Below are 24563 nucleotides of genomic sequence, written 5' to 3' on the forward strand. Positions count from 1 at the left end.
GCTTCGTCCTTGCTGATCGCTGATGCATCAATGTGGAGAATCCCACACGAGGGTTACTCCTGCACGTGTCATACCTGCAGTAAATGCCACAAGAGCAGGGATCGTGTCTTACGTGGACTAGGAGTCTGTGCTTACAGAGCAGCTATTCAATGATTATGTCACTGACTGTGCTGAATGCCATTAATGGCGGCATCTTTCTTTCACAGCCATAGGAGCTGAACGCCTTTACGTTAAACTAAATTGATGTAGTTCCCATCCTTGGTCCTCCCCTCTCCTTCACCCCCAGCTCCAGGGGCCAAGGCCCAGCACTTCTGTTTTTGTAACTTCTTGGACTGCAGCGTTGGCTCCGTTCTGTCCCCACTGCCAACCGTCTCCTGGCTGGATCGGTACAGAGTGGGAGGGGACACGAGAGCTGTAGCCACATCTAAAGCGTTGTCCTATGGGTGATAGGTCAGACTTGTTCTTCTAAGCCCCACACAGAAGAATGAAGAACCACAGGTGTGAGCTGTAGAAGGGGGAGAGCTCCTTCCTGACGAGTGGAACTGACTGCCTTGGGCATCTCAGAAAAGACTGCATGACTACTTGTGGAGGGGGGAATTCTTTTGACATTAGAGGTCTGAGGTCTTTTCAATTCTGAGGCCCCGTGGGTCTCTGAGCCTTGGCCTCATCTTAGGCTCTCATGGGCTTAGATATTTCCTGGCTATGGGAGCCTGGGTAAGTCGCTTAACCTGTGTGCCTTAGTTTCCTCAACTGTAAAATGGAGATATTAACAGTACCTACCTCTCACAGTTTATATGAGGATTAAATTATATAACACTTGTAAAGTGCTTAGCACAGTGCCTGGCACAAAGTAGGTGTTTAATAAATGCTTCCTTCCTTCCTTTCTCTTTTTCTTCCTTCCTTCTTTCCCTTCCTCCTTCCTTCTTTTCTCCTTCCTTCCTTTCTTCCTTCCAGAGGCTGTTCAGTAAATAGCTGTTCCTAGGACCACTGAATGAGTGAATGAGTCATTTCTCTGCTTCTTTTTCCAAGGGAGGGATATTTCAGCATGGCTGCCCACCTGGGCATTGTCCCTTCCTCAGGAGTTTGAGTCTTCCAAACATTAACCTGCTGCATGAGGAAAGTGATATCCTCCCATACTGCATAGGACACCCTTCTTCTCAGCAGTGGGGATTATAAACAACCCTTCAGAGACCTTCTCTGGTTTAATTAAGACAGAGAAAAGGATCATGGCTCTAGCATAGGAAAGGACCTCAGAATTACAGCTCTAATCCTCTCATTTTATAAATGAGGAAACAAGATTTCTAGAGATAACGTGAACTGCACAAGATCACACAGAGAATAAACAGTTTAAAAGGTGGGATTTGAGTCCAGATTATCTGGTTCCAGAGCAGTGTTCTTTCCATACCTACCTAATAAGAAGGGGGAGAAGAGGAAGGGTGTTAAGCCTGGGGTTCTAAAAAGCCAATCAATCAACAAATTTATCGAGTACTGTGCCAAGTGCTAGGGCCACAAAGAGAGGCAAAAGACAGTCCCTGCCCTCAACAAGCTTACAGTCTAATGGGGGAGACAACAAGCAAATATATATGAACTATAGGATAAATAGAAAAGAACTAAGAGATAGAAGGCACTAGAATTATGAGGGTTTGGGGAAAGCTTCCTATAGAAGATGGAATTTTAGTTGGGATTTGAAGGAAGCTAGGAGACAGAGATGAGGAGGGAGAGTGCCCCAGGATTGGGGACAACCAGAGAACATGCCCAGAGCTGAGAAATGCAGTGTCTTGTTCATAGGAAGCCCGTTTCACTGGATCAAAGAGTATATATGGAGGAGTAAGGTATAAGAAGACTGGAAGATAGGAGGGGGCTGCATTATGAAGGGCTTTGAATGCCAAATTGAGCATTTTGTATTTTCTCCTGGAAGTAACAGGAAACCACTGGCGCTTACTTAGAGGGGCAGGGGTGTGTGAGTATGGGCTTTAGGAAAATCACTTCAGTGGCTGAATGGAGGATGGACTGGAGTGGAGAGAGACTAGAGGCTGTCAGACCTCCCAGCAGCTACTGTAACAGACCCTTTGTGAAGAGATGAGGGTCTGCAATAGGAAGGAGCACACTGTAGAGATGCCGCAAAGGTGAAATTGACAGGTCTTGGCAAAGAGGGACTGGGAGGGACTGGGAGGATGGTGTTGCCCTCTACAGTAACAGGGTAGGTAGGAGGAGGGAAGGGTTTAGGGTGAAGGATAAACAGATTCTGTTTTGGACATAATGAGTTTAGGATGTCTGTTGGACATCTAATTCGATATGTTTGAAAGGCTATTGGACAAGTGAGACTAGAGGTTAGGAGAGAGATGGGGGCAGGAAGGGTGGATTTGAGAACCATCAGCATGGAGATGATAATTAAATCTAATGGGGGCCAATGAGCTCACCCAGTGAAGTCATATAGAGGGAGAAGAGCAGAGCGCCCAGGACAGGACCATGGGGGGCACCCAAGGTTAGAAGGTGTGATCAGGAAGAGGATCCAGCAAAGGAAGAACATCACTGGAAGAGTCACAGACCCTGAGTTAAACCTCACCTTTGCTATGTCTATCCCTATCTCCCTTTAGTAAAGGAGCAGATTCTCTGCCACCTCTACTCCTTATCCCCATCCCCACAGACTGTGGGAGGCAGCTAGGTAGAACGTGGACAGAGCACAGAGTGCCTAGAGTCAGAAATACCGGAGTTCAAATCCAACCTCAGATACTTACTACCTATGTGGTCCTGGCCAAGTCTGCTTCATATCCTCAACAGTAAAATGAGGATAATAATAGCACCTACTTCTGGGGGCAGTTGTGAGGATCAAATGAGGTGATAATTGTGAAAGCAGTTACCACGGTGCCTAGCACACAGAAGGAGCTATAAAAATGCTTTTTCCCTTCCCTTCCTTATGCACTCATATCCCATTCACGGGAGTAAGGACTATGTGCTGTAGTCAATGGACAGCACTGGCCCTGGGAGTCAGAAAGACAGTGTGACCCTAGGCAAGTTACTTAAACTCTGTGCCTCAGTGTGCGAGTCTCTAAAGGGGGAAGATTCAGAGGTGTCAAAGGCAGAGCTTCCCCACTCCTGGCGCTCCATGAGGTTGGCAGCAAAAGCCTCATCATCCCCACTGAACAGACAGGAAATGGAGGCTGAGGTCACAGAGGGGGCCCTTCAGCCTGGATCTCTGGGCCCACGGCCAACACAACAAGATAATCTCACCTCTTAGGATTTTGTGGTCACAGGGTGGACTAAATGGACCCTGAGGTCTGACCCTGAGCTTCAGTGACATTTGAAGAAAAATACAAAGCAGGAATAACAGAAACAGAAAGCCACTCCTAAGCCCTCCACCGTAAAGAGGAGACCCACAGATCCTAGAGAAAGGTGGGGGGAGAGGCGGTGTTCCCCCCAAGTCCAGCTGGATCCCCTCCCCCCCCAGGGAGCCAGACTCCTGGGCAACTGACCCCACCGGCTCAGAAAGCAGAGAGGGCTGGTCAGGCTCCCTCCAGGCTCCCTCCAGGCTCCGCTCCCTCACAATGACCCAATTTGAATTCCCTGCAGGAAGTCTCCTCCAAAGGACCTCCTGTGCTCTTATGCAAATTGACCCCAATACTTCCACTGAATGCCAGACCTGCTTTGTTTTTTCTTTTTTTGTTTTTTTTCTTATTAACCAAGTAAAAGCAGCCGGGCTTAGAAACTGCAGTGTGGGAAAGGCCCCTCTGGACTCTTCTCCATGCCTCTCCTGCAGTATTCAGGAGGGCAGGAAGACACATTGGTTAACAAACGTTTGGAACTGCAGCAATTACATATTAATTGTGGAACTCTGCTTATAGGCTCAAAGGGTAGGTTTCTGCTCCAAGACTAAAATCAACAAACCTGCAACGGCTGTAATGGAAGATTCCTTCCCTTCTCACCAAGCCTAGGTCTGGATCCATATGGGAAGTCAGGCTAGTTCTGTATATGTGCGTGGGAGGGGAGGGAGAGAGGCGGTGGCACATGCATGTGTGTGCATACACACGTGGTGTGTATGCATGTATATGGTACATGTGTGTGTGCGGTGTGATGTGGGGGTATGTGCATGTATATGTGTGTGCATTTTATCCTGGGCCAGGAACTGGAAAACTCTGTCAAAGGCCCCTTGGTGATGGCAGAAGGTAGCACCAAACACCCTCCCACTGCCTGTGGCCACCATCTTGAGCTTCAAAGGTTGCAGAAAGCTGCTCTGGGTGCCCTGGGAGCTGGATGGCCAGGGCTTAAGGCCAGAAAAGCAGAGTTCAAAGAGAGACAGACTTGCACTTTGGGTCAGGAAACCCTCCAAACAACTGGATCAGAGTCACGGTGGAATGGGATGCCTCTGGAGGTAGTGGAGTGGCCCTTGCAGAGGCATTGCAAGAGGGATTCCTGCCTAGGCACAGCTTGGGCCTGTGGCATCTGTGACTAACTATACGGCCATGATCCTTGATCTTTCTGCACCCGGCAGTGAACACTGCCATGCCTGGATGCACTGACGTTGATCATGTCCTATGTCCCCAGATGCTTCTCCTGTAAAGAGGGAGTTGGGCCAGAAGGCCCTTCCACTCCTCATGTTTGGAGGGTGTAATGGAGTGACAGAGTTTTGGGTTTTGTGTTGGGGTTGGGGTGGGGGAAGAGAACCATTTTGTGCTTTTCATCTTAGACTAATGAGAATTCTTGACTTATTCCATGGTGACACTGTATGGTATAGGAAGAGGGTTGCTAATCTTGGGCTTAGAAAACTTGCTCTTGAGCTGACACCCTCATTTTTCCTGGTTGTGTGACCCTGGCCTACTGCCTCAACCTGGCCACAGATTCAGAGCTAAAAGCATCCCCTGAAAGGCTGGGGCAGCTGGCCCCAGGTAGGGGAGTGGCCAGCAACCTGAAGATGATCACAAGGAGGGAGAGAAGACCTGGGCAGGCTCAGGTCAAAGACATGCGAGTAGGAAACAAGGTAGGGGAGAAGAGGTGAAAAAGAAACCAAAGGAGAAAAAGAAAGGAGAAGGAAGAAAAGCAAGAAAAGAAGCCATGCAGGAGTGGGCGGGACAGCCCTCCCTGGGCTCCATACCACTTTGGGGGACCCTCTCTTTGTGGGCCACCAGCTCTGGGAAGAAGGGAAGCTGTCCCAGTAGGCTACAAAGGAGACAGGTGAGGATGCCCTCATGGCTTCAAGGGGCAGGGAGCCCTTCCCCCTTCCCACAAATAAAGGGACTCCGTAAAGCTCCTGAGATGCCATAACCAAAGGCCTGGTCTCACATGTGGGGGTGGGAGGCAGCAGCCGTCTCCTTGGAGATCTCTTGGATTCATAGCAGATGGGTGAGTCATCCTCCTCCAAGAACCCGTGCGGGTGATGATAGCCCCGGGGCCTCTCAAAGTCGGAGCTGCTGCCTGGGCATCTGTCGTAGAAGTCATAGGTTTGCCTGGGTGTGAAGAAAACGCCAAGAGTGAATGAATGAGGGCCTCGTCAGACTAGCTGAACAGCCCTGCCCTGCAGGCCCAGCCCTCTCTCAGAGCAGCAGAGGGTCCTGGGGCTCCTCTCCCTGCCTTCGACCTGGCTCATTTCAGGGAGAATGCTAAGAAGAGCAGCCTGACTTTCCCAAAAATTCCGGCACAGGGAATGGCCATGACATGCTGGCTCACTCCCTTTCATGGTGACACCTGTTGTGCTATGAATGGTCTGTGGCCAAGCACACATTTTATGTTTTCTGATCATTTTCTGTTTGGGGGGAATGCTATGTGGGGGTTGGACATGTCAGGCTAAATGATTCTCCTTCGTTGTTCAAGAAGTGAAGGTCTTCCCACCCTCTTCTGCCCCCTTTATGTGACTCTTCTGCAATGTGGCTGCTTGGCTGCCACTATCCTGTTCCCTCTGTGTGTGTGTGTGTGTGTGTGTGTGTGTGTATGGCCATCGGGGTTAAGTGACTTGCCCAGGGTCACACAGTTAAGTGTCAAGTGTCTGAAGCCGGATTTGAACTCAGGTTCTCCTGACTCCAAGGCTGGAGCTCTAACCATTGTACCACCTAGCTTCCCCCATTCCCTGTTCTTACAAATAATCCATAAAGTGCAAAGAGCTGCTCAAGTAGCTTCAACTGTCCCTGAAAATGAGCCCTACTGTACACCCCCAGAATCTGAAACCAAACAAAAGCCTCCAGAAAGGGGCAAGGGAAATCAGGCCTCTTCCCCCTTCCTCCCCTTCATTGCCCCAGGGCATGGGCACAGAGGCTGCTTGCTACTGGATGCTGCTTCCCTTTAGCCGGGAGAGGTAGGATGCCAGAGGGAAAGGCAGAGGGGGTATTCCGGGAGATCTCACTTTAGCCCAGGGTGGAGGTGACCTTACCTGCTCCCCACCAGCATACAATCGTCCTCATAGTACTCATCGCCACTGAAATACTCCTGCTCCCCCAAGCAATGGTCATCCCTGAAGTAGTCATACCCCTCAGAGTCTTCCCGACAAATAGTGGGGAGCGGCCCGTCACCAGAATCAGACCTGCAGTCAGGAAAAAGGGTGATGGGGTTGGCCTTGCATCCGTACGGTGGAAGAGCCTGCTAAGCTGGTCAGCTCACACATATCCCCAGTCACTGTGTAAATGCACTGGTATTACTGGTTTCTCTCTCCTCCCATCATCCCCCCAGCCCTGTACCCTCTGATCCCGCCAAAGAGTGAGTCTATCTCTGCACACCCTAAGCCCCCTAGACAAGAGCCATCAGGGTTACAAGCGCAAACTCTTAGTGCGCTAAGTAATTCAGCTCAATAAGGTGGGAACTACAGAAGGAAGGACCCACGTTCACGGAGGCGGGGGAATTGAAAACAGAAGTACAAGGGCCTCAGTAAAAGTAACTTTTCAGGGTTCTTTGGTCTTTCTCCCATTACCTAATCTTCCTCTCTTTCGGTGTGGTAGTCTTGGGTTGAATGAGAGCCTTGGGCTGCCACAGAGTGTCAGTTCAAAAGCTGTATTCTCTACCTGGTTAGCTAGATGGCACAGTGGATAAAGTGCCAGACCAGGAGTCAGGAAGACCTGAGTTCAAAAATGATCTCAGACACTGACTAGTTCTGTGACCTTGGGCAAGTCGCTTAACCCTGTTCGCCTCAGTTTCCTCATCCACAAAATGAGCTAGAGAAGGAAATGGCAAACCACTGCAGTATCTTTGCCCAGACCTCCCCGCCCCCATTAGCCCCTCCCAAAGGGGCCACAAAGAGCCAGACATGACTGAAAATGACTAAATAACTAGGTGGCACTTCTTAGATAAGCTAAATCTAAGGGGACAGACTGAAGCAGGAAGACCCACACCACAAACATCTCAGTTTTCACAGGCTGGTCACCCTTCAGCTTAGTGCTTTGCCTGCCCTTATCCATGCCACACTGATAGCTTAAGGGACCAGCTTTTTCAGCCACGCTCCCCAATTTAGGCCAGTTGTGTCTCCCAAATCACTGACGGCGGAGGTCTGGTGGCCGCCTTCTGACCCAAACGGTCTAGGGGCTCACTTCACTTTGTTCACTCTCCAGGAGAGGCTTCTCCTCACCCCTGAGGCACGTTTACTGAGCCACCTGAATGTGTGGAATGGTGAATTGGCTTTCCCATAGAAGCCGTGTCTCTAAGAATTGGGTTGGGCACGTCGCCGAAACCCCAGGCAGATCTGGGGCATGAAGTTCCCTTTTTTCAAAAAGGCAGCCATTTATTCCACACTTCACCACCTAAGGTCCTGAGTTACAAAAAGCTTTCTTGATAATTGGCTTCAAGGAATTTTTCCTGTTTCAGCATTAAAATAACCCAGTTTCTGACACTCAGACATCACAGCACTTAACACACATTTTTTGGGAATGGGAACATACCTAATGTAAGTTTCGTAATAGCGGGTTCTATCCAGGAAAGGCATAAAATATGGAGGGGGGAAAACAATATCATCAGATAAAAGTAAATATTCCCAACAAAGATTATGAAAATGTAGGTAGGCTACCTTCAAATCAAGTCAACAGAACTGGGGGAGATGGAAAGTTCTTTAGGGAAACTACAGGAGGTCACATAATGGAAGCTCTCTTTTTGTACTAAGACTCAGAATACTTACACCTTCCTAGGAAGGAGTCCCAATTTTGTTTGTAATGCTTCTCAACCCTAAATAGGAATTTGCAACAGAACGTGGGAAAAGAGAGAAAGAGGGAAAGGCTAGGGCCACTCAATCAGATGGGACAGGCTACGGGCGGGAGGCTAGGCTACCAAATGCAAAGACATCAAAGGTTACCTTGTGATACTTGACCTTCTTTGAGGCGCATGCTCATGCTTGTGGTGTGAATGATACCCATTTTCAGACACATGCTCAAGGTTTCCAATGCTGGGGTGCTTCCCGTTAGCAACTTTGGACATATTGGCATTATTGAGATTGGCATTTGTTGAGTTGGGAACTTGCTTTCCTATGGAATTATGGTTATGATGGTTAGGATACACCGAATTTCCTGCTGGAGGAAACATTGGGTTCTCAGTATCGCTTGCAGATGGAATTGAAGGCCTTTGGACATGCAGGGGACGGTGGGTGGTATTTGTCTGCTGAAGGGAATCTCTCCTATCACTAGTGACATGATTGACATGGTTTCCAAACAAGGCACCATTTCTCTGCAAAATAATGGGAGACAATACCAGGTAATTTAACACAGCATTTGGCACAGGCAGGCTAGCCACGTTAGGTTTTTTTTTTCTTTTTACATGAAAAAATATTCTACTAAAATTCTACAGGATCCCTGAGATGAACAAAAGACTGTGAGTGTCTGAAAAATCCATGTGAATGTGCCAGCAGGGTGGATGTCCTTCCCCCGGACAAGTGTGAGGTCGCCAGTGCTCAGAGATGGGAAGCAGGGGCACTCCCTGGCAATGCAGGCTGCCCTAGAGAAGCCCATCCCTAACCCAGAGAGTGTCACACCCATCTGAGGCAGGTGGCAGCCTTTGGCGAGTGGGCAATGGATGTAAGCTCTAGGCTATGAACCAGGCAGAGACTGGCTGTGTCGTGCATGGTGCGGGATGGCAGGGATGCAGTGACGGAGCGAGCCGGTCACATCCAGGGCATGGGTTGTGCTCCTCTCTGGAGGCCAGAGGGGAGCCGCTCCAGCTGCTTTCGAGGTGGATGGGAGGAGAATGGAGCCGGTGGGGACAAGGCAGGGATGGTCACGGAAGTGCTGTGTGTGGAGTTCTCTGCCTAGACCTGTGTGTTTGTGCCTCAGCACGTTGTGTGTGTTACAACTGCTCTGAAACTGCACAAGCTCAAGTTGGTAGCCCAAAATGAAGTCTTAGAAGCACAGACTTTGAGTCTGGAAGTCCTGCTCCACAATTTCCAAACGGACAGTATAGAGCTGTGTTTTGAATAATTACTTTGAATACATCTTCCTCTTCCTCTTGTTTTTTTTCCTCAGGTTCATCATCTTGCAAATCACATGATATAGCACGACGGATTTCTGGCCCAATATCATGAAGGGTCCTTAATCCCGCCTAGACCAAGGAGAACAGCAGAAGAAGTTAGATAGCCCCCTCCCCCGGCTCAGGCTGGTGACTTGGGGTGACTAAAGTTTGGGGATGGGCAGCCCATAGGTTTGCCATCCTCAAGGGCCACTGCTCACACCTGGTGCTGCCAGTTCTTTGGAAGGGCAGAAGGACATTGCAGCCCTTGGCCATCTCCCCAACCTCTGTGCCATCCAAGGACAATGCCCTAGCTAATCTAAGAACTGGAAACTGATGGAGTCTAAGAAGAGAGAAAGAAACCAGTCAACAAGTTGGCTTTGGGGCCTGCTGCTGCAGCAAGGTCCTTTCATTAGGTGAAGGGGGAGGTATCACATCTGCTGCAAAGCAAATGAAGGGAGAGGGCCATGTGTTGAACAGGAACCAATCAGGACACTTGATATGATAAAGTTGGGTCTCTGCATGTCCATAGTCCTGGCTTACTATTCTGGCTAGAAAACACCCAAGATTGGCTTCAGCATCATCAAGGCCCCAACCAACTAAATGTGTGTGATTCAAGATGAATAGTATTGTTACATGGTGAAAAAGGCTAGTTTTGGAGTCAGGAAAACCTGGGTTCAAGTATCTCTCAGTGACTCAGGCAGCCTCTAATCTCTACGACTAGCCAATCTGAAGGAGTTTCCCACATGGTGAGTTCTTTACGCTTATGAAATCCCAAGTCAGGACCAAAAAAGAGATCAAAGGTCCACGCAGTAATGGTTTTCCTGTGTCCCACTTCCTCTGTATCGCATCAATGCATACATAGATTTCTGGCTCCCACAAACTCTGGCCTCTGACTCTACTTAGAAAGATGCCAGTGACCAAAATCCTGAACCTTTGTGAGAGGCCTGAGAAACCTGCTGCTATTCACCATTATAAGACGTCAGATAGAAAGGCTGCTACATCATCTCTGTCACGAGGGACTAAGTGGGGAAATGCAGCATGTGGCAATGAACCCGATGGAAACATTTCAACCACAAGTACAAAGGCATATTTAGGGACTGTATCTGCTATTTCACAGTTTTTCCCTAGGGACACATAGAAGAGATGGTTCTTACTTGTCCCCACTCCTGAGGCCTTCTGATGCTTTGGGTCTTTACCTACTACCCCTATCACTCATCTGCCTAGAAGTCTGTCTGCCACATGCCAAGGTCTTGGAGAACTCTTTAAAAATGAAACTTGGTATACAGCACTTAAGTCTACATCGGAAGTTTAGAGAATCAGAATAGTTTGCAAGGGAGAATGAGACCACATGGCCAATCTTCAGGGAAGAAAGTCACTTCAGTCATTGCATGAAACCCAGCTGTGTGGTGTAGGAGTAATGAGACTGGGACACAGAGAACAGGTTCTGGTCATGCAAGGGGTGTTAGACAGCAAGGCGACAGCCAATGAGGAGGTTGCTGGGATGTTGCCCAGGGACGGACTGCAGCCCCTTCTCTTTTTCCCTGCCTTGACCCTGATCTCTCCCATCCTGGCACCACAGGAGTGACTTTCATTTTTAATGTAAAGTTGTAGGAATTTGCCAATGGATTTTTAGTGAAGCAGTTCACCCCAAAAGGCCATTGAGGTCTCCAACAGAACACAGAGAGCAGTCCATCAGAAGGAGGACCCCAAGTTCCTTCCATCTTAGGAGGTGACCGACAGAACTGTCAGGAATTGAAGCCTTCAGGCTCTCAGCATGAAATATTCTGCTCTGGACAAGGATAGACAAGCTCAAACCCTAAGGCCAAGATGGCCATGGTTTTCCACAGGTAGATGTTCCCCGGGCTCTGCTTCTGATCCTCAGTGTACTTTGGCCCCAGGGGGCACCCACAGACATGCTGATGATGGCCATCAAGTCATCTGACTATCAGTTTCGTAACAACTTCTTTGCATATAGAAAGATAAGGGAGTCAAATCTCATGATAAAATAATCACGTTCTTATACAACAGGCCTGGAGGTATGAAAAGGACATAAAAACAAAGGGTATAAACAGTCCAAAACATTCTAAAATTCAGTTTGGAATCTTTTGGGGGGCATTTGTGTATAAAAAATATTGTAAAGAAAGCATTTGAAAGGTTTAAGTTATGCATCAAGTGAAGGAAGAAAAGCCTGCTATCCAGTGGAACGGACACAGAAGTGTGTACAGAGCTGGGACAGACACCTGTGCTTGCGTCTCCATGAGAATAACCACATGTTGCGATTAACCAGCCCTATTTGCTTTGGTGAATTATGAATGCCTTTCTGCAGCACAGGATGATGGCTTAGTGATTCCCTTCACATTTCATAATTCAACTCATCGCACTAAGTTAGAAAATAATAAGAGAAATAGAAAACTATTTATTTGAACAAATTTTTGACATTGTCCTATGCTGGTTGGTTTAGCATTTCACTGAAACACACAGAGTGATTAACAACATAATTGCATAAGAAAATCAAGACTGTCTCCAATTGTCTTCCCCCTCCCCCTTTCAATAGTACACAAGGTTATGAGTCAATTGACATGTTAATGCAAATGCAGCCATGTTTCATGAACTGGGATGGGCCCTACAGTTGGTTCAGGACAACACAAATCATGAGTGACGTTGGGTGGGGGACAGAGACATCACCTTCAAAGACAAGTAACGATACAGTATTTGTTGAAGAGACGTTAAGATGGAAAAGGGCATCTCCCTAACTAAGAAACAACAACAACAACAACAACAACAACAACAGAAATCTAGAAAACATTATCACACCCGTTTTCTCCACAAGGAGTAAAATATGCTTTGAGATACTGGCATTTCTTCACGATTTGAAAAGTCACAGGTAGGGGTGGGGGAACACTCTGAATGGGACAATGGCTCGGTCCCCAAATTTGAACTGAAATAAAGCCTAAATACTGCATCCTGAATTCATTACATATGAGAAAAAGTGTTGGAGAATTTCATATCAGTCGGGCTAAATGGCTTAGGCTGTTCCCCAAATTCCCAACAACTTCTAACTCCAGGAAATACAGAATACTGCCTTAAATTGTGCAAGAAAATTGCTCTCTTTCTATGTCTAACCCCCAAAAAGGATCATTTTTCTTTAAAATAAAAACTTTACAACCAGTGTAATTATCTTATTTTCCCATATTTTCACATCTAATGGCAAAATATCATTGTAATAGAAAGGTTTTCAAATCCTATTAGCCATTAACCCTGCATAATTAAATCTAACTAAAAACATTTCATTAACATTACAGTCATATGATTTTAAAGAAACAGAGAGTAGCTATAAAATATTCTATGTATAAAGACAATAGTGACTTAGTTTGAACATGTCCAATCCTATAAAATTGTAAACAGTTTCAAGCTTCGTGTTTTTTTTTAAAATGCTAGATGTTCCGATAAATATTTAATAAACTATTTTTAAAAGGAGAATAAAGCAAAGAAAAAGCTGACACTTCTAGATTCCATTTACTAGAAATGTGGGAAATTTTTTCCCACTCACTGTCTTAAGAGACTTCTAAACAAGAATGTCACTACGCCTCCATAAGCAATGGTACAGAATAATGATTTTGTCCAACAAACGTGAACGTTCACTTATCTCTTGAATAGTCACTCTTGGCTAGCTTTCAGATTTTAATTTTTGCCAACCTGTGTACTTTGAATATTGAAGCAATACCATGGAAAACTACTGATCATTGACACTGTCAAAGACGTGTGCATTTGGTCACTTTACACAGCCACTAAAAATCATGCAAAAATGCTTTTAAAAGGAGCATCAGGGTAAACCTACGCCATGGCACTGACCACAAGACAGAGTACTCAAGCCTTGGCTGGTGCAGCCCATGATATGGCTGCTGAGGCCCTCCAGGAAAGAGCACGTTGGTGTCTGACAAAGCCACAGTTCAGTCTGTGTCCAACAGCCCAATTAAACAAGGGACATGGCATATTTATCCTTTAGTGGGTTTCTGCCATGTTCACTTTATAGTTAACAAGATCAAAAGGAGGAATCTGAAATCAGACTCTTGTCAAATAAACCAGCTCATCTGAAATGTCACTGTTTTCCTTCTCTTCTAGCTGGCGGAGAGTCCATGGATATACCCTACATTTTGCAAATGTGTTTTCCTCCAAGGAAGATGTGACTGTGACTTCATTTACTTATTTATTTTATACAGAATGAGAGGAGATGAAGCTTTTCCCTATTAATCATCAGTATTAATTCCCTTGCTAAGTGCAGGCTAGCTCAAACATCAAGACTAAATTAAATTATTCTTCCAGTTCTCCGAGTGGGGATCTGCTTTATAAATGAGTAATAGTTTATCACTCTACACAGGAAGATAAGGGAGCTGCCAGAAAGTGAGTGGCTTTCTTTCCTTTTTCAGATTCTTCAACAGCAAATCAATCTACAAGCAATCTGTGCTGGAAGAACTTAATTCTTCATTGTAATTTGTGATACTAGATTCACAGAGAGACTTATTAATTTCCTGACACCTTCAAAATGTAGGCTCTGTGGCATTAGTTGGCAATACAAAACCAACTAATAATAAAAGTAGGACTTTAGGTATCCGAACTCTTCGTTCTGTGCTCTTTCCACTACATTTTCATCATGCTGCTGCCTTCATCTACCATAACCCAGGACAGGGACATGTTACAGGAATCATCTGAGAAATAACTTTTGTATAGTAGGAGAAAATAAAAAAAAGAAAAGCTCGTTCACTGGATCCTCATAATTTGGAATTCATTAACCTTTCAACAGGGTTTTGGATGAATCTTACCTCAACACTATGAATGAAAAAGTTTTCAGTGCAAATTAATTGTACAAACTATATTCAGGGATAATGTTTAATCTACTCAAGAGAACGATATTGTAACTACAATGGATTCTTACCTATTCATTAAAGCAAATCCCCTCCATGGCAATAGTATAACTAATAAATTGACATATCTTTGAAAATATTTTATATTTTCAAATTTTTACTAGTTTAGAGAAGTCCTTCTCCCAGTTGTTTAAAAGCAATAAAGTACGGCTATATCAAAAGTCATCTTTGAATGGGTCCCATGGGATAACATCAAGATGTTTCCTAGTTACCTCGGCAACATGTGAGTGGAAGGGGGCAGGAGAAAGAGCAAAAGGCAGTTAGTAGGATGGGTTTCCTTCTAAGTAATGAATATGAAAATCTGAGGCTGCAGGTCTCTCGCCTTAAAGGAGATCCTGTCCAACAGATGCCTCCCTGGCACTGTCTATTCTTACAGAGGCAGAGCCCCAGTTTCAGGGTTCTCCATCCTTGTCCTGGGCTATGGGAAACAAAGGCATCAACATGATGAAAATGAAGTAGAAAGAGAACGGGACAAAGAGTCCCAACCCCTAAAGACCTAGTAGAGGAGGGTTCTCCATACCAGAAACACCTGGCCTTTGGAAATGGTCAGTGCTTGGGTTGTCCAGAGCTTGCCCCAATCTGGTACTCCCTGAAACATCAAAGCAAAGTCCTCCAGTTTTCACCTTTGCTAGCACCAGGACATACAGGAAAGAGAAGAGATTTATCCAAGGAAAGATACACATGGTCAAGCAGAGCATCAGGGATTGCTCTCCTGCTAAAGAAGGTGGGTTCTGGCCAGATCTGAGACAAGGCATTTGTGCAAACTGGGCAATGTTTAAAAAGGACGCCCTTGTGTTGCCCTGACCCTGGAGGTTCTGAGTCTTGACAGTAAAACAGGTGAATTCATAGAGTCGTGGAGATTTGGAGCTGGAAGGGACATTAGTAGACATGGAGTCCAAACCACACTGAAAAGGAATCCCTGCCACCTGGCTCTTTATGAAATGAACACTTCCATGCCATAGTGTGCCCAGTGGTTGTCAGTGAAATATGGGCAGCAATATTGAAAGCTGCCTTAAATGTGCCCTCTGAAGGGTTCTCACTTACCTTTCCTAGCCCAGACCACTAGTGCTGCCATGGACTCTTTATCTAAGTCATGAGGCTGTAATTATGTGTCAGGACTGATGAGACATGCTGAGTAAGGAAAAACGTCATCATGAAGGAAAAATGGGGAATAACAGGGTCATCTTCTTTTCTTTTTTTTGCACTAGTGTAATAGGAACTGTTTTTTCTACCATATCGGTCTGCTTTTCAACAAATTTTGAACATAACCGCTATCTTCAATGAGAAAAGGCTTCATACAACAAGAGCAGTACACAGTTAAACTAGTTAATTAGAAATCAGCAGCTATTCACCATTGCTCAGAGAGATACTGGCCAATGACCAGAGTCAGGGGGTGGGGACAGAGGGCTATAGAGTTTCTTAAATATTGACCATGTGTTGAAACCACAGACTTGGCCATTTTTATAGTAAAGGAGAATTTTCTTAGTTGAAACCATTTTTTTTCCTACACAGGTTGTAGATGCGTATGCTAACAATGAAAGCCCAGTGACACAGACCCTTCTGCTCCTGAGCTAAAGTCGAGTTTTCTCCAACCATGCTTCCCTTACAAGCCAAGGTCTGAGACAACCCTCACAATTCCCATCTGGCCTTGGCTCTTGAGTGTAGCCGAAGCTGTTCCCTAGAATACAACAAGATTCAAACGGAACAAGAATCTTTTGGTGTTTCCTTCAAACAATTCTCTAAGTCTCATCTAGATGGTCGCTATTCTTTGCATGTTTTAATTAAATTTGTTTATTGATTTGGAGGGACCACGAAAAATAAGCCATTCACAGAAGATTACACAGTTCTAAGCACTTTCTTTGGAGGTTCAAAAAAGCCTGGACTACCCCTTAGCAGGGCTTGGATCAGGTAGGACAAAGCCAGAGTAGCCCTCTGAGTCTGAGGCAAGGAGAGGCCTGTTTCCCAGAGAGTAATGTTTCAATGAAATTCACCTGGTGAGGGTGACGACACAGGGTGGTCTACAACTGACGTGTGTGGCTTGGTTCTTCTTCTCTGAGTTAAGGCATCAAATACCCCACGTGTATGTGCCATGAAAAGGAGGTTTCATCATCACTCTGATGGAAGAATATTAGCACTACCACACTCACTGAGCTTCCCTGCTTTACCAAACATGGTGCCATGTAAAGGTGCCACAGCTGCTTTCCAAGTCCACCCAATCTCTTGGCAGAACTGCAGATCTACCCCTAGCATGTCAAGACTAAGGTATAAAAACACAGCCTGCAGCCCCGCTTGCCTCATCAGTTATGCCACCAAACCCCACATTTAGGGGAGGAGGATGTCAAGTTAAGCCAGTTCTGTTTTAAGGTCTCAGGCTAGCTATATGGGAATGGGGTCACCATCAACTGCCTTAATCCTGTGGTGACAATGAGAAGGCTAGGCTTAATTCAGGTAACATCCACTGTGAGTACTGAGGTGAGTGGATGAATATTCTACTCCGCCCTCCTATTCTCTAGGCAAGCTGCTGCCCAATTGGCCTGATCGTTCTTTGGAAGACTGGAATTGCTTGGGGTGAGGATTGCTGTGGGGAACTGATGCAAGGCTCAATCTCATTTTCCCCCTACATTAAGTGGCTGTTCTCCTTGTCATATGAGCTGCCTGCTTGGTCCACAGAGGCAGCTCCCCTCCACATACACCATCCTTCTCTGTAATGGAACTTCCTGCAAGCCCACGGCGGTCTCCCCTCAGAGCAGGATCAACTTCAACCTCACCTGCCCCATGTTCACGCTTAGGATCCCTCTCTGCTTGTTACATTGCAAGACTCACCCAGGCCCGCTCATCAGATGGGGACCAGGAGGCCCGGGGGAGCTTCACTTTCTCTGCACCACGGCATACTCCTGCTTTTGAGAAACAAAGTTACATGACACCAGCACCTGACCTGGAACTCAGTGTGGCCCCTGAATATCTCGGCCTCATCATCCAAGGCCAGATCCATTTAGCTATGCCTCACAATCTGCCGTTATTACGAAGACTGAATGACCCTGGGACTACTTAACACTGTGTTCAATTCTCTTTTTCTTCTGCTGGAGAGGCACTAAGCTTGACAACCAACCACTTCCATGTTAGGTAGAATTCTATGATTCTTAGAAATGGAAAAAGCACCTTTGTGGCAGCCCTCTGCTTTTATCTTTATGCCTCTTGGCTGACTCCTAAACCTAAAAAGGGGAGATGCCCCCTTACTTTGTGGATGACAATGGTTTAGGACAGAAAAAAGACTTAAATAAAAACAAAGATTTCTCAAAGTTCTGGTAGTAAACAGGCATACATTATTATTAGTCTATTCTTAATAATAAGCATTTATACTTTCAAAGTGCTTTACAATCAGTTAGCTATTCCTCACAACACCCCTGTGAGGTAGGTCAATATTATTATCCCCATTTTACAGATGGGAAAAACTGAGGCACAGAGAGGTTAAATGTCTTGCCCAACATCAAGCAACAAATGAGTGCTAGAGCTGGGACTAGAACCCAGGTTTCTTGACTCCCCGATGTCCTTCAACCTAGACCACACGCCCCGAAGAGGCATCCACAGAAGTGGCTGAGCCTGGACTAAAAATGAACAATGCTAGATGGCGTTTACGTGTTGTGACATTTCCTATGGAAACATTAAGATGAAACCTGAGGTGTCGCCTTTATCTTTTTGGCGTGCGGGTGTGTGCACATGTGTGTTTGTGGGTACAACTTAGGTGCATCTGTGTTTCCTTCCCTTCAAAAAGTCCCCATGGGGTCTGCACTGGATGACAGCACAGGAGGATTCCAGATGAAAGGTAGATCATGGCAAAGAAGTCTACAAAAATAGCTTTGTCAGCTCAGGCCGGGGCGGCCCACCAGTCCTCAGGAGTTCAAGCAAACTAGGCATGAAAGACTCGAGAATGTAGTCATCCGCCCATCCAAAGCAGACACGTGTGGGATCATTTGTGTGTGTGTGTGTGTGTGTGCGCGTATGTGTGTGTGTGTGCACGCGTGTGTGTGTGTGCATCTCTCTCCTTCCCTTTATTGGCCAGCTAGCTTCTGACACTGTGTTCATTTTTCCTCGGGCCAGCTGACCACCCCCTACCCCCTTTTCTCTTCTCTCCCTGGGTTTCTGCTCTGAAGGGCAAAGCTATTGAGCCTTGCATATTCCTTTTTCTTTTTTTTTTTTTAAAAGAGTAGCCAGGTGCATTCCTGGTGGCCGTGGCTCCCACAGACAGATGCTGCAGCACCGTTTCCCACCTCCCGGATGAGTGGTTTTCTTGGAAGGGATCAGACTGTGGATGTGGGTGTTTTTTTTTTCTGCGCTTCTCCTGAAATGCCGTTTCAGTAGAAATAAGCCCGCTTGAGCCTTCTCCCTTTCAAGGCCTTAGCCACAAATGCCTTCCGGCTAACGAGTGTGATGATGTAGCTCAGGCAGAAAACTCTAAAGCATCCGTTCAAGCATCTGAAACAAATGAATCAGCCAGTGAAATCTCATCTTTTAGTATATGTTCTCCTCTTAGAGGAAAAACGACTGCTTTGTCTTTAGATGGGACCATGCTTTAAAAAAAAAAGAAGAAAATAAAGACCCCTACAATTGGAGTGCTATGATGACTAGAAAGTAACGGGCAGCTGGGTGCCACGGGGGTCCCATTTCCTGTCTGTCCTGAGCAAATGAGCCTCCTTCGGGAGACATGATCAGGGTCTTCAGCTAGAGAGGCCTTTCAGGGAGAGGCACTGGCTTCTTATGATGTCACAAATGTTCCCTCTGCCTGCCTAGCTCTCCAAGGGCCAGCCACGGTGGAGATTCCATCACACAATCTAATTTTGTATAGGCAGCAGGAAGGGTCTCCGCTTGAAACCCAACTTCAAAACAAGACCCCAGTGGGGGTTCTCTCCTTAAGACAGCCTTTCTACTGCCTTGTGTGGGCAAGGGACAGATAGTGTCCTCAGATCCTGTGAGAAAGCACATCTTCTGCAGAAAGGAAATTCTTGGATGATGTAGAAAAATGCAACAATAACCAAAAAAAAACCCAAACCCAAAACTCCAAACTCCCAAAACCCTCAAAACCCCCAAAACCCCAACCCAAAAACTTTTACAAAAATCAAACAAAACTTTTCAGGCTTTGACAAATCTGTGTTACCCCCTCCTCTTTTCTCATTCATGATTTACTAAACTAATTCACATCTGGATATTGCAATAATGTTCTTATATGGTAGGTCTGATAAGGAGTATAAAATAACATTACTAATGCTGTGAAATGGACTGGATGTGGTTGAAGCAACAACCAAGGGTCTTGATTGATGAGCTTAGTGGCTCCCCACAGAGCCCAATGGATCACAAATGCAGCAGCAATGGAGGCCAGGCAAAAGCAAAATAAGACTGGATGGCAAGTGGGAGGTAGGAACAGAACAAAGGCTCCATTCATCCTCTCTCTCTCTCTCTCTCTCTCTTTTTCCTTCTTGGTCCCAGGGACTTGAGAAAGGGGTATTATTCATGATGATGATGGTGATGACGATGGTGACGGTGATGATGATGGTGATGGTGATGGTGGTGATGGTGGTGATGGTGATGATGGTGATGATGATGGTGATGATTATGATGATGATGGTGGTGGTGATGGTGATGATGATGGTGATGGTGGTGATGATGGTGATGGTGATGGTGATGATGGTGATGATGATGATGGTGATGATGATGATGATGATGGTGGTGATGATGGTGATGGTGATGGTGATGATGGTGATGATGGTGATGATGATGATGGTGATGGTGATGGTGATGATGATGAGGAGGATCAAAAACAATGGAAACTACACATTCATCCATGTTCACTGATGATGCTGGGAGGCACAGCTTCTACCCAACATGCTGATCCAGGAGACCCTCACATCACTCCTTTTCAAGGAGGAGGAAGTAGGGCAATGGATTGGGGCAAAGAGAAATTAGATGCATATAACTGGGCTTAAACTTTGCTGTATGGGTTCCCCTCAGGAACCATCTAGCAAAGATTTGAAATCTATCCTGGAATGAGATTGAAACATTTTCAGACCAACCACGCCCATCACCGATGTATACTGCATTCACATATGCACACCCACACACCTTCACGCGTCCACAGACACATGGTGCACACTACCCCTCCCCCAGCGTTCATAGGACGAGCTAGGTAGGAGTGAGCCAATGGCATAAGCACTCATTCCTTGGGCATCGCCTACTTTCAATGACCACTTCCCACCACACTCCACCCACTTTCTTTCTGCATGTGTGACTCAGAGCACAGCTTTCTTGCTCCCATCTCAATTCTACCATATTCTCTAACAGCCACATCATGACCTCATAGTCCATCAGGTAATGGTGAAAAATACCAATTCATGCTAATTAAATTCTAAATAACAAATAATATTTAAAGTCATTCCTAGAGCAGAGGAAGCCAAAAACAGGATATGATTTGTCAGTCTATATTTTACAAATTTTTTTCTTCATAAGCCAAAGCATATTTTCATCATTTATTTTTATCATGTTCACAAGTGACTTTTGTGGCCTGTGGACATGACATATATTAAAGGCACATCTTTTTCTTTCCAGTGGAATCATTTTTATGAATAGCAAATAGTTCTTTTCTATAACCTGCAAAGTATAAAATATGCAAGAAAAAAATTGTTATTACTACCTACATATGGTACAGAAATGTCTCTGGCTTATACCCTCTCTTCTGATTCTAACTCTAGGTGCTGTCCAAACTCAGGAAGCTGCTGGGCAGAATGGAGTAAGCTTAGCCAGTGTCTTCTTCTCAGTTCTGAAAAACTAGAATGACTTCATCTGTATCAGTGGGAAGTCTCACTGGACTTCATTGAAGGCCTGCTATCAGCCATGTTACCCACAGAAAATAAGACAGATGATCATGACAGAGAGACTATTAATATCTTCTGAGATTATCCAGAGAGGCAGGGTGTAATGGATGTGGAGTCCAACAGTCCTCGAATTGACCCCTCTTCGAAACTAGCCATGTGACCATGAACAAGTCATTTAAACTCTCCTGGTCTCCAATCCAATTCAACAAACATTTATTAATTGCATACTATATGAAAGGCACCGAACTGGGTACTGGGTACAAAGACATAATGAAAAAAGTCCTTGTCATCAGGGAGTTTACACTTTCCTTAGGGGATACTTCATGTTAAAAAGAAGTATATTTAAGAAAATCTGAGGAGAGATTAAGCAGATCAAGAAAGGCTATCCATAGGAACCAGATACAACCTTCTTTGAAGGAAGTTAGGGGCTCTACAAGGCAGAGATGAAGAGGGAGGGTATGCTTGGCAAGGGGGCAGGAGAGGCAGGACCAAGTTAGGAGAACAGTAAGGAAGCCAGTGTTACCTAGAATATTTGAAGGGAGTGATTAATAGGCAATGATTTGGAACAAGAAGGTTGGAGCCAGACTATAAAGGTCTTTAAATGCCAAGCTGAAAAGTATTTTGGTTAGAGACAAGACCAATTGAGGATTCCTGAGCAGGTGAGTGACACAGATTGGCATTATGCTCTAAGAATATTTCTTGGACAGCTATGGGGGAAATGGATTGGAGGCAAGGGAGGTCAGAAGCCAGGAGTCCAATGAGGAGGCTGCTTCAATAGTCTAGGTGGAAGATAAATGAGGCTCTGAAGTGGCCATGAAAGACACCATAAGGAGAGGCTCCATGAGACTTAACCCCTCTTTGGTGTGGGGAGCAAGGGGAAGGAAAGAGTCAAGGGAGACTCTAGGGCTGAGAACCTGAATGGGTGGAAGGATGGCGGTACCCTCGAGGGAAATAAGATTTGGAGGAGAGAGTAACTAAAAGGAGGGGCTGATCAACAGCACCACATACTGCACAAAGGTCAAGATGGACAAGGATTGGAGAAGAGGTCAACATATTTAACAATTAATGACTCACTAGTACATTTGGAGAAAGTAGTTTCAGTTGAGTAAGAGCGTCAGAAGCTGGGTTACAGGGGCTGAGAAAGGAACAGAAGGAGAAGAAATGTAGGTAATGAGTATAACCTGCTTTATCTAGTAGTTTGGCTCAGAAAGGGAGGACATCGTTGGAGCAAATAAAGGCTTTTTAGGGATGAGGAGGAAGCCCTGAGCAGACAGGGACAGACTGAAATTTATAGGGAGATAATTGAGAAGGAGGGCATTGAAATCAAGGGACTAACCTCAGTGATGACATGAGAGCTACCTCTTTGTCAGAGACTAGAGCAAAGAAGAGAGAATAGGATGTCTGTGGTCCTGAGGCCAGGAGAGTTTGAGAAGAGGGAAGGTCCTCTGCCTGCTGAGAGGGCCAAGGAAGGTAGAAGTATGGGAAGCTGAAAGAAAGAAGAGAAGGTCTGGAATAGCCACTCTGGGGAGTCCAAGTACAGAGAGCATTCTGAAAGGAAGAATAAAAGTAGCAGAGACACCTCGGTAGAGAATAAATGAAAAAGTCTGCTGAGGATTCAGGTAGCTCTGCTACATGACTTCCATGAGCAGGTGTGGAGAAGGTACATGGTGGGAATGACCCAGGCCTGGGGCTGGCAGAACATGAGTTGCAACAGGGCAAGGCAGCAAGGCTTGTGAGCACTGAAGATGTGCAGGTTAAGCTGGCTAACCACAAAGGCCCAGCTAAGGAGGCCTTCATTCCCTCCTCTTATTCATTTGCCTTTTTAATCCCAGTGCTAGGCACAGGGCTGTCACGTAGCAGATGGTGAATAAATGTGGATAATGCCGACGTCACAGGGTTGTTCCAATGACGCTCCAATGACATACATGAAGTAAAATGCTTTACAAACCTCAAAGTGCTATATACATGTTAGCTATTGTTAATATAACACAAACTGTTGATGGGAAAATTTTTTCTTTGAAAATCTATCACTTTCTGGACCATCTGTACTAAGAGAACAAAAGTCAACTCAGAATGTTCTCCTCTCGTCTGATGAGCCAACATTCGGATCTCACCGCGGCCCCTTCTCTGAGCTGCCTTAGTATGAACTACTTCAGAAGGCCCATAAGCAGTGATGGTCTCGCTACCTCCCTCAATCCAGGACAGAAACTCTAGGTCTTTTCTTTACAGTAAAGGGCTGGAGCTTGGAGAGGCCCTTTCAGAACCCCTCTCCTATCCAGCTGAGTTTAGGACCTCCCAAGGCTGGAACAGGAAACTCCCACAAGACAAGTGCTCAATTTCTGCCCTTTCTACAGGGAAATATATGTTTGTTGATATTTGTCAAGTTCCTAAGAAGAACACGTAAAAAAAAAAATGAGCATGGGCACTGAAAAAGTACATCATTCAACCTGTAATCAAACACAAGGTAAATGGAATTCAATGGGTGAAAACCACAGATTGGATCCTTCCCTTAAGTTCCAAACATCATTCTTACCTCATTCTCCCTCAATGTTAAGTGCCCTGACAGCTTTCAAAACTCTCTGTGGCCCCTCCCCCTCTAGCCAGCCTCTTCCACTCACGTCACCTCTATGATCCTCAGATTCCTCCTCCATAAAATGAGGGTGATGGACCACATGGACCCTGATCCCCCCCCAAGCTCTAAAATGCCAACTGTGGGATCCAATGGGATCCATGCGTTCTCTCCCCTAGGGCCGAGGTAAGGAGGAGTGAGGAAGCAGGCCCTCTACAAGGCGCACAAGCTTCGAGAAGGTGACAGCCCTGCAGAGGTGGGTCAAGGCTATGTCGAAGGATTCCGACTCCCCTGGTGAGCAAGTTAGAGAAGGAAACATTAAGAGCTGCCTTCTGTGCTGCAAGACTCAGCTGAATTCAATTCTCTTCCCTCTTAGGGAATGTTCAGCCTTCCTTTCCCCAAGAGCCACAGTGTGCAGTCACCACACCTACACACACACCCGCCCACACACACACTCCAGTCTCCCTCTCTCTCACTCTCTAAAAACATAAATAAAAGAGAGCTCCAGGCATTTTCCCTGGAGGAATTTCAATTCCTTTAAAGATTATCAGTCTTATCCAAGAAACTAAACATTGTCCTGAGACTTCTTCGAAAAGATCGTGATTGAACAAAACGGGGAAGAAATGCTTCACTGATACCAGGAAATGACATGTTCTCTCATTACCTGGGATGAGACAGGCTTAGAGTTAGAGGGACAGTACCTACAGAAAACCCACCAACCTTGGGAGCAGAAGGTATTCTCCCTGGTGCCAGCCTGCCTGCCTGCCTGCCTGTCTCCAATTCACCAATTCCTGAAGCTCTTGC

At 45.8% G+C, this 24563-nt stretch overlaps 1 protein-coding gene across 1 annotated transcript in view; it reads right to left on the reverse strand.

Annotated features, from left to right (window-relative positions):
• CACNA1D (calcium voltage-gated channel subunit alpha1 D) overlaps nucleotides 1-24563 on the reverse strand; it is a 355951-nt gene that overhangs the window by 4199 nt on the left and 327189 nt on the right. The window contains exons 40-43 of the mRNA XM_027835866.1: nucleotides 9379-9495; nucleotides 8261-8628; nucleotides 6359-6508; nucleotides 5278-5441 (exon numbers count right to left, since the gene is read on the reverse strand). Coding sequence (XP_027691667.1) covers nucleotides 5278-5441; nucleotides 6359-6508; nucleotides 8261-8628; nucleotides 9379-9495 — 799 coding nt within the window. The remainder of the gene's footprint in view (nucleotides 1-5277; nucleotides 5442-6358; nucleotides 6509-8260; nucleotides 8629-9378; nucleotides 9496-24563) is intronic.

Source organism: Vombatus ursinus, unplaced genomic scaffold (genome assembly GCF_900497805.2).
Source record: "Vombatus ursinus unplaced genomic scaffold, bare-nosed wombat genome assembly UNPS02014817.1, whole genome shotgun sequence".
In the NCBI taxonomy this organism is placed as follows: domain Eukaryota; kingdom Metazoa; phylum Chordata; class Mammalia; order Diprotodontia; family Vombatidae; genus Vombatus; species Vombatus ursinus.